The sequence below is a fragment of the Mirounga angustirostris genome, unplaced genomic scaffold (assembly GCF_029215605.1).
Source record: "Mirounga angustirostris isolate CCGP_5_RB_7025 unplaced genomic scaffold, mMirAng1.0.hap1 SCAF_6, whole genome shotgun sequence".
NCBI classification, from domain to species: Eukaryota; Metazoa; Chordata; class Mammalia; order Carnivora; family Phocidae; genus Mirounga; species Mirounga angustirostris.
The window spans coordinates 24,395,672-24,408,407 of record NW_026991714.1 but is presented as its reverse complement, the minus strand read 5'-3'; the positions used below and the strand labels follow the sequence as shown (position 1 = coordinate 24,408,407).

General features: G+C 46.6%; 1 protein-coding gene across 12 annotated transcripts in view; it reads left to right on the top strand.

Annotated features, from left to right (window-relative positions):
* Positions 1–12,736, top strand: part of SRGAP2 (SLIT-ROBO Rho GTPase activating protein 2) — a 227,820-nt gene that overhangs the window by 189,150 nt on the left and 25,934 nt on the right. For all 12 annotated transcript variants that reach the window (XM_045876931.3, XM_054507924.2, XM_064593903.1 and 9 more), the window contains exons 14-16: positions 4,028–4,088; positions 9,906–9,983; positions 10,812–10,946. In XM_045876931.3, the coding sequence (XP_045732887.1) occupies positions 4,028–4,088; positions 9,906–9,983; positions 10,812–10,946 (274 nt within the window). The remainder of the gene's footprint in view (positions 1–4,027; positions 4,089–9,905; positions 9,984–10,811; positions 10,947–12,736) is intronic.

Here is a 12,736-nt window from a genome sequence, read left to right as displayed (position 1 = left end):
TGTCGTCTTTCTCCATTCCTCTCAAGGTAGGTGCGCTCCCAAGGTTTGATGCCCTTTGGACTTTTCTCCATAGTCTTTCCCTTTTCACTTCATTCCCTTAGATGAACCTTTCTCTCCTTCCCCAAGTGTCCCTTGTTCTGAGTCTTTGGATCGAATTTCTAACTGACTGGCTGGACATCAGTTTGACAGTTGAGATAATGCCTCCTCCCCTGAGCATCAGTCTCCTCACCTCTCCCCGCCCCCCCATTCTAACTTCCTTAGCACATCCCCTAACTTCTCTATTTCTCCTAATGGGGGGCCTCTATTGTTCACAGTCCCGAAGCCCCAAGTGTTATCTTTGACGCCTCTTTCTTTCCCATCAGCCACATCGAATCAGTTGTGTAGACTTGTATTTTCTCCCTTGGTAAAAACGGAAATCTAAGAAATGTAACAGAGATCAGTACTCAGCAAAAATCCTAACTCTCTCACTCATGAAAAATTATGCCAAACAATAGCTTATTTAGGCACCATCTGGCCACCTTCCTGATTGTTTTCTCCTGCAAATCACAGGATCCCTGCTTTACTCTCTTTTCCAAGTTATGCCTACTACCTTTCTCCCTCTGCTTTTGGTTTAAAGGTCCCGTAATCTAATCAAATGGAGATTGGGCCCAGTTGTCCTTAAAGGCCCCTTCCAACCCTAGGATTATACCTCCAAAAATATTGCAAACTAAAGAATTAAACTGATACAGATTCTCACGTTGGAGAAGAGAAGGAGAGAGGAAGAAAGAGAGAGACAGACACTGAGTAAGAATACACACGGACACTACTCAGTCATCTGTATGTGAAATCAGTGGCGAAGTGAGGGTCTTTGGGGCCCCCTAGGAGTGCATAGGCACATCCTGGGGAAATGAATTCAGTCAGAGCTCAGAAATATTAGAAGGAGAGGGGTGGGCGGTAGGAGGGTCTGAGGCCTTCATGACATCGTCCAGTTTTTGGTCCCTCGAGACTCTGTCTTGGACTCCACTGAAGCAGTGGAGAGTAGGAAGATACTATTGTGTGGTAGGGCAGGTCTCTGGCCCACTCTTGTCTGCCACGGATTATCCCTCTGGGCTACTTGTGATGCCCCACTGGTAACCATGAACGTGCAGGTTGATGTCTTGCTTTCTGCAACCCTGCATGCTTCCCTTTAACTGTTGTTGATACTCCATTTTCTGCAAGTCTAGGCAGCCCTTGGCAGTCCCATAATTTGTTGAAGCCAGTAACCTGTGAGCTTCCCAGCCTACCTCTCTCTGGGTCTTTAAATACAAATCTGGGGCCAGAAAACGTTTACAAACCCTCATATCACTAACCTCATTATCACTGCAACTACCCTTTGTAAATGAAAACTGTAATAATGGGGCGCTGGGGTGGGACAGTCGGTTAAGCATCTGCCTTGAGCTCAGGTCATGATCCCAGGGTCCTGGGATTGAGCCCCACATCGGGCTCCCTGCTCCGTGAGGAGTCTGCTTGTCCCTCTCCCTCTGCCCCTCTCCTCAGGTCGTGCTCTCTTTCTATCTCAAATAAATAAAATCTTAAAAAAAAAAAATGCAGTAACAATGTTTGTAAACATAAAAAGACTTCCAAAAAATGGAGATTTGTTTATTTATTTTTTTATATTTTATTTATTTTTAATGGTGGAACCCAGTTTCTTCATTAGAGACCAAGATTCTTCCTCTAAGATCGCCCTGGGCTGACTGGCAGAGGTCAGGAATGGCAGCAAGAGGGCAGACACTGGCTGCTATAGCTGGAAAGCTGGAGGAAGCAGATGCGTTTGGGGGTCACGACGATGAACATTTGGGTCCCTGAGACCTTTCCCAACCCCAGCGCTACCTTGGCATACTCACTCCTTCCTTTGGCGGCATCCCGCATTCCCAGTAAGCTTGGGAGCGAGAGGCCAGGCCACACTTCTTGCAGCCTGACTTCTTCATGAGATCCAGCTGCTTCCCTGATTGTGGCCAAACCCCAGGGCCACAGCTAAAAACTTGAGGACATAGGCAAACCTGTGAAAGGGGCAGGAGCCACAGGACCCATGCCGCTTGAGAACCAGTCTCTGTCCTGAACTTATTTATTTATTTTTTTTAAAGATTTATTTTGGGGGGCACCTGGGTGGCTCAGTCAGTTAAGTGTCCTACTCTGGACTCTGGCTGGGCGTGAAGCCTGCTTAAGATTCTCTCTCCCTCTCCCTCTAAAAACAATAATAAAATAAAAAATAAAATAAATAAAGCTTTTATTTTTAAAGTAATCTCTGTACCCAATGTGGGGCTCAAACCCACAACCCCAGGATCAAGAGTCGCACTCTTCACCAACTGAACCATCCAGGCGCCCCTGTCCTGAACTTCTACAGCCCTTTCTAGCTAGTAAACCTAGCTAGGGCCCTTTGTTTGATGCCTTTCTTCCCCATAGCTGAATTATTTTGTGTTTAGCTGCATTATAAAGCCCTACTGGTTTTTAGTAATGCTTGGTGTGCATACCGTCTAATGTTTGCTGAGCTCCTGGGATGCAGGCTGGGAATGCATACCTGGCAGTGTTTGCTGAGCTCCTGGGATATAGGCTGGGTGGCAGTGAGATGTGCAGTCTCAGAGGGCGACTGCCTGGGTTTGATCCTGGCCCTGCTACTTACCGACTGTGTCACTATTAGCAGCTGTTTCACCTTGCTAAGCCTTCGTCCCCTCATTTGTCAAATGAGAATAACAGTGCACACCCCATTGGGCTGTTACCAGGACCGATCCATGACCCACCACCTCTAGAAATGCCTCTGTAAATGGTAAACACTAATGTTCATGTGCCAGGAGGAAATGCTACTCTCCTCACCACCCATCCCCTTCCTGATTTGCAGACATCAAATTGAGGCCCAAAGAAGTTAAGTAAATGGCGGGATATATAGCAAAATGGCAGAGCGAAGATTGATATCTGGGAGGCCTGCTTCTTAGTTTAGTACCAATTAGTTTCCACTATTTCTAAGAACTGGGTTTTTTCTTTTTACCTTTTATGCCAAGTAAACCCCCTTTCTGATGCTCCCCTTGGTTCATTCTGCTATCCTCAACTGATATTAATTGAGCACCTACCTTGTGAGAGTATCATGGCCAGCTGTGGAGAGCCAAAAGTTGACAGGATCTGCCCTGTGGAGCATGACCTATTATAGTGGTGGCAGATGCAAACAAGATATTCATACCCACACAATTAAGTCACAGTCATGGTTATGAGAGCCAAGCACAAGGTGCTGAGATCCTGTAGACAGGGGCCCTGATCTCATCTGGGGAATCTGGAAAAGCATTCCTAAGAAAGTGATACTTGCACTGAGACCCTAAGGGTGGGATTCCAGGGTGAGGAGAGCATTCTGGAAGCAGGAGCAGCTCATACAAAGCCATGGACAAAGAACTGATCTAAGGAATGGAAAGAAAGCCAATGTGGCTGAAACAGAGAGACTGGAGGAGAGCAGGAGGAGATGAAGCTGGAGGCAAAGCAGGACCCTGGACACGTAGGGCTGTGTAAAGACACTATCGAGAAGTCTTTGAAAGAAGTTGGCCTAGAAAGTGAACGATGGGCTATGTGCCCTTTCAAAAGATCACCCAGCCACTGTATGAAGGAAGGATAATGTGGTTTGGAGGACAAGGATGGGAATTGAGATACTGATGTATGGGCCAGGTTGGAAGCAGTAGAGATGGAGAGAAGTAAATGGATTTGAGAGGTATTTAGGAGGCCGACTTGACAGAACGTATTGATTGATTGATTGATTGATTGGTTTTGGGGTGGCCGAGGGTGGGAAGCTGATTTGGGATAAAAGATGATCAGTTGCATTTAGGACATGCTGAATTTAAGGCATCCATGTGGCATTCCAAGTAGGCGGTTGTGTACGTGCTCTGGAGCTTGGAGGACAGGCCCGATGCTTCTGTGAGGACCGGCCACTGATCCAGCCGAGACAAGTCCCGCCCGGTCTGGCCCATTTTCTCTGACTCTGGGCTATGTCTGTTTAAAGACTCTGATGTTATGTTTCTCTTTGGCTTTTCAGGATTCCAGCCAGGCAATTCCTCTGGTGGTAGAAAGCTGTATCCGGTTTATCAGCAGACACGGTAAGCAGGATTACAGCCTTGCCCATATTTGTGCAAAGTGGGAAAGACCTTCCAGGAATTCTTTGTAGAGTAAGAATAGAGGTTGACTTTTCATCCTGACATTCTCAGAAATGGAATAAAAGTCTTATTTGCTCACGTAATGTTTGCTACCTCCGAATGGTCACAGCTAGACACCTAGAGAGAGGCATCGTATGTTTTGACCCCAAAGGCCTCAGCCACTTACCACACTCCCTTTTCTAGCCCGAGAGCCAGGTTTAAATTACAGCCGTGATGTGAGTAAGTACAGCTGGTATGATGTGACGGTAGTTTCGCCATTACTCACTGTCTCTGCACGTGTCGGAGTCTCCTGCCACACAGCCTGAATCCTTATGTCACACTGGCTTTCTGCATTAGACTGTTTTGAGAGCAACTCCTTTTGTGATGTTGCACTGATTCCTAATAACATTCAGTTTTTGTTCTGGTTTGGTCTCACTGGATACAACATCAGCTGGAGCGCAGCGAGTAGTCGTTGTTCTTCACGTTGTAGCCAACATTTGAGAGTTTTCGGGGGCTGGCTCCTCCTCAGCCTGAGTCGGATCGCAGTATCTGCTGCCTGGATGAAGCTGGATCTCATAAACTCCATGCCTCACCAGCTCCCAGGCTGCTTGGACAAAATCTAGGGATGGAGATGAATGGCCAGAGACTCAAGCTTCTAAGTAGAAGACATTTAGAAAGCACAGATATCTGAGCGAGCACCATGAAGATTTCTAGGAACTGGACATCAGAAATTGTTTTTAGTTGCTGTCTTATCTAGTTACAGGAAAAGGGACAGAATGACCTTCTTGCAGCTAAAGAGGTATAGAGGTGATTGCTGGACTTAATGCAGAGGTAGACATTTGCTCTCCCTTCCTCTCAGTAGGCTGGAACATCACTTGGGTTCATTTTTGGAAGAGTAATTATTTTAGCATGCTTACAACTTCTCTCATTCTAATCAGCCACCATTTTTTCATCTTGTCCCTATTCACTTGAAGTGACAGCGTTGTATATCAACGGTCAACAAATATTTATCAAGCCCCTGATCAATGCTGGGCACCGTGCATTGTGAAATAGGAAAACAAAAACAGGGATCATACACTCTTCCTGTCTTTATTTGATTTTATGATGCAGTTGGGAGAAAATAAGCAATTGGAAAGCTAAATAAAAAGAAATAAGCAATAGCCATTCAGAATAGCAGTGTAAGAGATTTCACAAGATAGTAATGATTAATGATCAAGTAATTGGCAAAGATAAATCCAAAGTGAGTTCCGGAGAAGAAAGTTACTTGTGTCTAAAGGACAATAGAAAGAAGAGAGTCTGGACTCCTATTCTTTCAGCCATGCATTCTATTTGGTCATCCACCAAATTTATAGAGAGAGATAGATTGCTCATTGTGTGCCAAGAAAAAGTTCCTGCCTTCGTGAACTTTATATTCTACCGAAGAGCGGATAAGTAGATGATCAGCTGGTCAGTTAATAAATAAACACAGTAATATACGGTGTGTCTGATGATGGTGAGTGTCCTGAAGAAAAGCCAGGCAAAGGGCCGGAGAATGGAGGGGGGACACTGTTCTAGGGGGGTTGTTCAGGGAAAGGCCCTAAGGTCACCTCGGAGGGTGACATCAGAGTGGAGTCCTGAAAGAAAGTGAGGAAGTGAGCCAGGTGCTGTCTGGGAAGAGTGTTTCAGAGAGAGGGAACATCAAATGCAGAGATCCTTGGCATAGGCAGGGGCCGGCTTGCAGGAGGCCTGGGTGGCCAGAGCGGAGAGGGGAGAGGAGAGGGGCAGCAGACCAAGCCAGAGGCCAGACTCTTAGGGCTTCCTCACCTAAGGGAGGTGTTTAGACTTTATTCTTTTTTTTTTTTTTTTAATATTTTATTTATTTATTTGAGAGAGACAGAGATAGTGAGAGAGAGCTCGAGCAGGAAGGAGGGGGAGAAGCAGGCTTCCTGCGGAGCAGGGAGCCCGATGCGGGGCTCGATCCCAGGACCCTGGGATCATGACCTGAGCCGAAGGCAGAGGCTTAACCATCTGAGCCACCCAGGCGCCCCTAGACTTTATTCTGAGTGAGGTGGGAAGTTACTGGAGAATTCTGAACAGAGGGAGCTCTTTAAAAAGAGCTGCTGCGGGCGCCTGGGTGGCTCAGATGGTTGAGCGTCTGCCTTCGGCTCGGGTCATGATCTCAGGGTCCTGGGATCGAGTCCCGCATCGGGCTCCCTGCTCCTTGGGAGCCTGCTCCTCCCTCTGCCTCTCTCTCTCTCTCTCATGAATAAATAAATAAAATTTAAAAAAAAAAAAAAAAAAAGAGCTGCTGGATGGAGACAAGGCCATGGGAGGAAGGAGGCGGCTGCAGCAGCCCAGAGAAGACAGGACCGTGACCAGGCCCAGAGTGGAGCTGTGGGGGAGCCGAGGAGGGGACGCTTCCGGATATGGTGGCTGGAATGTCCCCATCTCTGCCCCTGCACATGCATGGTGTATGCAGGGACATTTCTGTGGTGTGGCTCTGGGGAAACAGGTATGCTCACATGTTGCTGGTGGTATAGCCAACAGGTACAAGCCTTTCTTAGGGGAATTTGGCGATATCTAACAGAACGATGTATGCATTTATCTTCTGATCCAGCGGTCCTTGTAGCAGTTTACCTGGAAGATGCACCTCCAGCAACATAAAGATACATATGCACGAGGTTATTTATTGCAGCATCATTTGTAAAAAATAAAAAGAACAACCTAAATACCCTCACACAGAAGAGCGGTTGGACCACCTATGGTATATCTGAATACTAGGCAGTTACAAAAAAACAATGAGCACTATCTCCATGAAATTACACGGAGAGATTTCCAGAATATGTTATCAAGCAAAAAAAGCAAAGTGGGAAAGAATGTCTAGAGCATGCTACCTTTTATATAGAAAGAAGAGGGTATAAGAATGCACATGTGTCTTCTCACTTTGGCAAGAAGAAATACAGGAAGGATGAATCCGGAAACTAGTATTTGATTGTTCATCCACAAGAGATGGGTGCAAGACAGGGTAGAAAGGATGGGGGCGGGTGGGAGTGGGAGGGAAGTGACATTTCCCTGAACATCGCTTTTTGTCTAATTGTGACGTTTAGAACTGCATTTGTGCTTCCCATGTTTAAAGGATAAATAAACAGATAAATAAAACAAGGATGTAGGTAAAACCCCAAGTGGAATACAAACAGTAACAAACCTAACTGCAGGACAAATGAGTAACATAACCACACTGAGGAGATGAGGAAGCAAGTTATTTAAGTAACTTTTGAAAACAGTATTTTGATACTCTACTGTAAATCTGAAGACAAAAAGAGCTGTAAACAAATTTTTTATCACAAGGATGTGGGCTATCAATTCTGAAGCCATTTTATGCTTATTCCAGGACTGAACAAATAGATAAACGTATTGTTGATTTAAAGAAAAAAAACCAACCCTCGTACGTAGTAGTTCTTCAAAAAACATTTGTTCAGCTAAATTGAACTTTTTCCCCAAATAAGGACTCAAGGGATTCCTGAACTCCCTGTAAGTCAGGGCTAAAAATTTTTGTGCACGTGCATTCAGTGGAGATAGGTTCCATAACTCAGTTCCAAAAGGGTCTGTGACCCACCAACGGCTGCAGTGTGTCCATCCTTATTCTCTTCATGTTCCCTGGGAGATAGATGTTATCGTTCCCATTGTAGAGATGAGAAAGCTGAGGCTCCGCTGTAAATGGTGGGTCAGGGTGATCCAGGAGGACTTAAAGGAGAGGCATTTGGGGAATGACTGACTGAATCAGGTGGGGAAGACCCCACCTATCTTATGCAGAAGGGAGCCAAGTACCGTGAGGCAGTATTGTAGCAAACATATCAAGAATTCTGTAGGAGAGCACCTCTTGGCAATAGCTGAATCCAGTGCAGAATGGAAGGTTTTGTGCCACTTCCAAGTCCGAGTGGTTTTTTTACTTTTATGGTAAAAGTATGCACGAAGAGCAAATCAGAAAGATCACGATGTGTCAGGTTAGTCATGTGGGGCCTTCCCTGCATTCTAATCAAAAGCCCCCTGCTTTTCCCCTTTACTTCTGGAACCCAACCATTTATCAGTGCTCCTACTTTCAGAGTCATTAGATTAGACACTCTACAGATTCTGTCTGCTGAGCAAGAACACATCATGATCCTTCTAAAGTGCAGGTTCTCGAAGAGAAATGGGAACCAGACTGAGGGGATCTCAGTGTGTCTTAGACTATACTGCGTTTTTGACAAGTCGCAGGGTACGTGACTGTTTCTGTCCGAACACTTGGCTGTTTGCGTTCTGTGTGTAAATGACATAATTTGGCTGTTATATCCCATTGGTAACTAATATGGTATTATTACATTGGTACTAATGGGGTTTTAACATTGCCTGCCATTCTCTGAGGAATATTCTGGAGATTCCCTTAGAGGAGCAGACAACTTAAGTCCTATTACAAGCCAGGTAATTAAATTCCCCCTGCTTGCTTCTTAATACTGCTTCAATTGGATTCAAGATTGTAGTCCTGGCCGACGTGATTTCCCTTCAAAGGTCTAGCCAAGAGAACCCAGTCACCCCCTCACTGAGAGGATAGCCAGAAAACAGTGGGCAGTTCTATTTTGTTTCCAAAGAAATTTGTTTGAGATTTCCCTGATATGTCCAAGTTTTTGATGAATCACACCATTACGGAGGAACATGGACAAGACGCCCAGGACGGAGACACGGGGCTCCTGAGAAAGGCTGGCGAGCCGGATGTGATTACAGCTGCTAGCTCAGTCTGACCCCCGGGGCCAGCACTAACAGCATGCCCCCTGGATCTCTTACCACCTCTGCAGCTCCACGTGTGGGGTTGTGAGCCACGTCCGAGTTCGGACTAACAGGCGGGTTCCTGCCCTCTCTGTACTTTGCCTCTGGTAGGCCCCACAAGCCTGGTGTTGAGGAGTGAGTGCGTGATTGCAACCAGAAGGCCTGGGCCGGCCTCCTGGTTCTGGTTCTTGTCACCTCTATAACCTAAGGCTGCTCATCACTCATCACTTCCTTCAGCTGGAAAATGGGCGTGCTGGTGACTCCTCCTTAGTGGCTGTTTTGAGAACCAGTGGATTTATTTCTATGGAAGCATTTCTTAGCGGCAGTCACAGCACATGCGTTATTTTTTTAGGATTGTACTCTAACAAAACCCAAGAAGACAAGGTTTTCACGCCCATTATCGTCCCGCAACGTCCATGCACGTTTGGGAGGCAAGCCGCAGTCAAGAACCAGCAGCTGGCAGGGTATCTGGCTGTGGACTGTGATCACTTGCCTTTTCCCGTCCTCTCTCTTTCCTAAGGATTCAAAACATTGTGCCCTGGAAGAGCCAGACAGTATTCGAACAGCCAAAGCAATCATTGTATCTCAGACCTTATGAAACTCCTCCAGTGGTATCTAATGGCCAGCCTGCCAGACCCCCGCTTTCCGCCTCTGGCCCTGGGTGACCAGGTGCCAGGGGTCACTTCGTCACTTTGCAGATGGGAGCAGAGAGGCAAAGGCAGGGGAAGGAACCTGCTTCCTAGTCTCCCTCGGAATCGGAAATAGAGCTGGGTGTAGACGTCTTTCCCCTTAAGTGTCTGACTCAGTGCTTTCTTATGCCTCCTATCCGTTCTGGTGACTTCTCCAGCATCCCTCCACATGCTTTCTCCTTCCACCTGAAGAAGAGAGACAGGGGGGCTTACATGCACACTGGCTGGAGGACACAGACATTCAACTAAGCTTGGAGCTGTGCTTGTGACTTTGTTTCTTCTTCGCCTTGATCACTTTTCCCTGTCTTTCCAGGACTACAGCATGAAGGAATTTTCCGGGTGTCGGGATCCCAGGTGGAAGTGAATGACATCAAAAACGCCTTTGAGAGAGGTAAGGAAACAGGCTTGAAGATCAGACCAAATACATGCCAGCCTCCTGGGATATTGGCTGCACCCATTCCCACTCCCCCCAAGAGGACCCAGAGGTTAACAAGCGACCTCTTCAGCCCAATACCTGCTTCCTTGTAGACAGTCCTCCCCAAGTCCTCCTCAGCCCCATTCACCCTGCCTCTCTCCTGCGGATGATCTGCCGAAACCCAAGAAGTTAACTATGATATCTGGGCGGTTTATGACTTCATCCAGAACCCTTGGTGGCAGTTAATATCAAGGCTAATGCGCCTGTTCATCGTAGCCCATTTATTAGCTTGTGGGCTATTAAGGTAATGGGCAAGCTTTGGCAATTTCGTCACTGTAATGGATATATATAGTTTCAATTTGAGGTTGGTCCTATCATTAAATCTAATTACATCTGATACGAAATTTTCCATAGGGAGCCCCAGCGTGATTGTTCTCCTGTAAGTAGGTGTCCTTTGTTGCGAGCCAGGAACAGTGAGAGCCAGTCAGGAGGGAGAGCATCCTTGGCCTCAATTTTCCTCCCCTAGAGGCTCAGTCCCAGCCTGGCTTCATGATTCTTGTGAGAGGGCCAGTTGCAGTGTCCCGTCCCGGCCCATAGGGAATGTCCCTGAGCTGGTCTGACAGAAGCGAATTTATCCTATTGGACCCTTGTGCCCTACTCATGGTCGCCATGCTGGGCGGAGAGCTGATGGACTCTGATGAGGACTCGGACAGGTCACCCGTTCCCCACCATTCCTGCTTCATCCCGTGTGTTTTTACCTTTCTCACTCTCTCTTTCCTTTTTTGGGGGGCTGCTTATCCTCAGGAGAGGACCCCCTGGCTGGGGACCAGAATGACCATGACATGGACTCCATTGCTGGCGTCCTGAAGCTTTACTTCCGGGGGCTGGAACATCCTCTCTTCCCCAAGGACATCTTCCATGACCTGATGGCCTGCGTCAGTAAGTACATCCTGGCCTCAGACTGGCTTCTGGGCAAGAGCACCTTGTCGTGACAGATAAGAAATGTCCACGGGGCCTTTTTTTCCCATAAGCTTTTCAATAATGTTTTTCTTTTTCCTTTTCTTCAGTGAAGTTTTTCTTCCTCGTCCTCAGTCCTTCATCCCTGGTGGGGAGGGAAGAAAGATGACTTTTCAGTAAGAGTCTAGGACCACAAGTCAGAACTCCTGGGTTTTTCTTTTTGATTGGCCTTAAACTCCTTGCTTTGCTGAGCTTTGTTTTCTTCAGTAAAATATATTTCTATTCATATATAAGACACAGTCCTTTTCAGTTATTGGAAGCTCATACATTAGTGCCTGTGCTTTTTATGCTATAAAGGGTAAATATTTTCTGCTTGTTGCTTATTTTTATAATTAAGGTTAGAATGAATCTTTGTTTTATAAGATTGATTGACTGATTTTAAGTGGGGGGGGCAGAGGGAGAGGGAGAGACAGGATCTTAAGCAGGCTCCACACCCAGCATGGAGCCCACTGCGGGGCTTGATCCCATGACCCTGAGATCAAGATCTGAGCCAAAATCAAGAGTCAGATACTGAACCAGCTGAGCCAGCCAGGTGCCCCTGCTTGTTGCTTTAAACATGGTGTGGTGGGCACCTGGGTGGCTCAGTTGGTTAAGCGACTGCCTTCGGCTCAGGTCATGATCCTGGAGTCCCGGGATCGAGTCCCGCATCGGGCTCCCTGCTCGGCAGGGAGCCTGCTTCTCCCTCTGACCCTCCTCCCTCTCGTGCTCTCTGTCTCTCATTCTCTCTCTCGCAAATAAATAAAATCTTAAAAAAAAATGAAAAAAAATAAAAAATAAAAACATAAACATGGTGTGGCTTACCTCCTAGATGTGTTAGTATGTGTTCTTTTAGGAATAAAAGCCCTCTGAACACTTAAATGTAGCAATATGATGTTTTCCTAGAAAGAGATATAGTCTCTACTTTATCCTTATAGGTTCCTGCCTCTTACTCTCAAATTTGGGACTTGAAAAGCTATTCTTACCCATTTAGTTTAGCTTATTATCCAGAAACATCCTCTCTTTTGTTTTCCATGGGAAAAAATGCATGGAAATTTAGATTAATACCAGGTCATCCTGGAAGTGGACTCCACTAGAATGATGGCTCCAGAGGCTGGAGAAGGCAGTGCCTTTGAAATGGGAGAAGAGTCTTCTTCCTGGATGCACCAGGGTGTTCATGGCCCCCAAGTCTCCGGTTGGACTCATTGTATGCCCTGAACATTGTCCCTCTCTGCTCCAGGGCATTCAGTAAGCTCTCTTATTTTATTTGTTGACCCACTATTTGTGGAAGCCTAGTGGAAATCAGTTCTGTGCCTATTAAATTTAGGCCCTCCCTCCTGTCTTCACGTCTTGTTCTAGGACTGAGCTTAGGTAGATGTCTTCAGTGGCTGGGGCTACTAAGACAGTTCAAGATACCTTGGCTGCCCAGTTCTCCCCTTGAGATGTGCTCCTAACCCACTGCTTTCCACTTCTTTCTCACAGAAAGGCACTCATAGAAAATGACAATATCCACATGGCACACTAGTGGGGAGGCTGGCCATGATGGAGGTCTGTGATTAGTCTGTCCACAGCACAAGAGACAGGAAACCTCGCGTCTTCTCCCCAGATACCACGACTTATGCAGGGATCTACCATCTCTTGCCTCTGGCCACATTCTGCCCAACCCCACTGCAGATAAGAGAGGGGGAAAGATAAGCCAGACCTGTCCAGAGGATGAGGAGATGCATGTGTAGAGC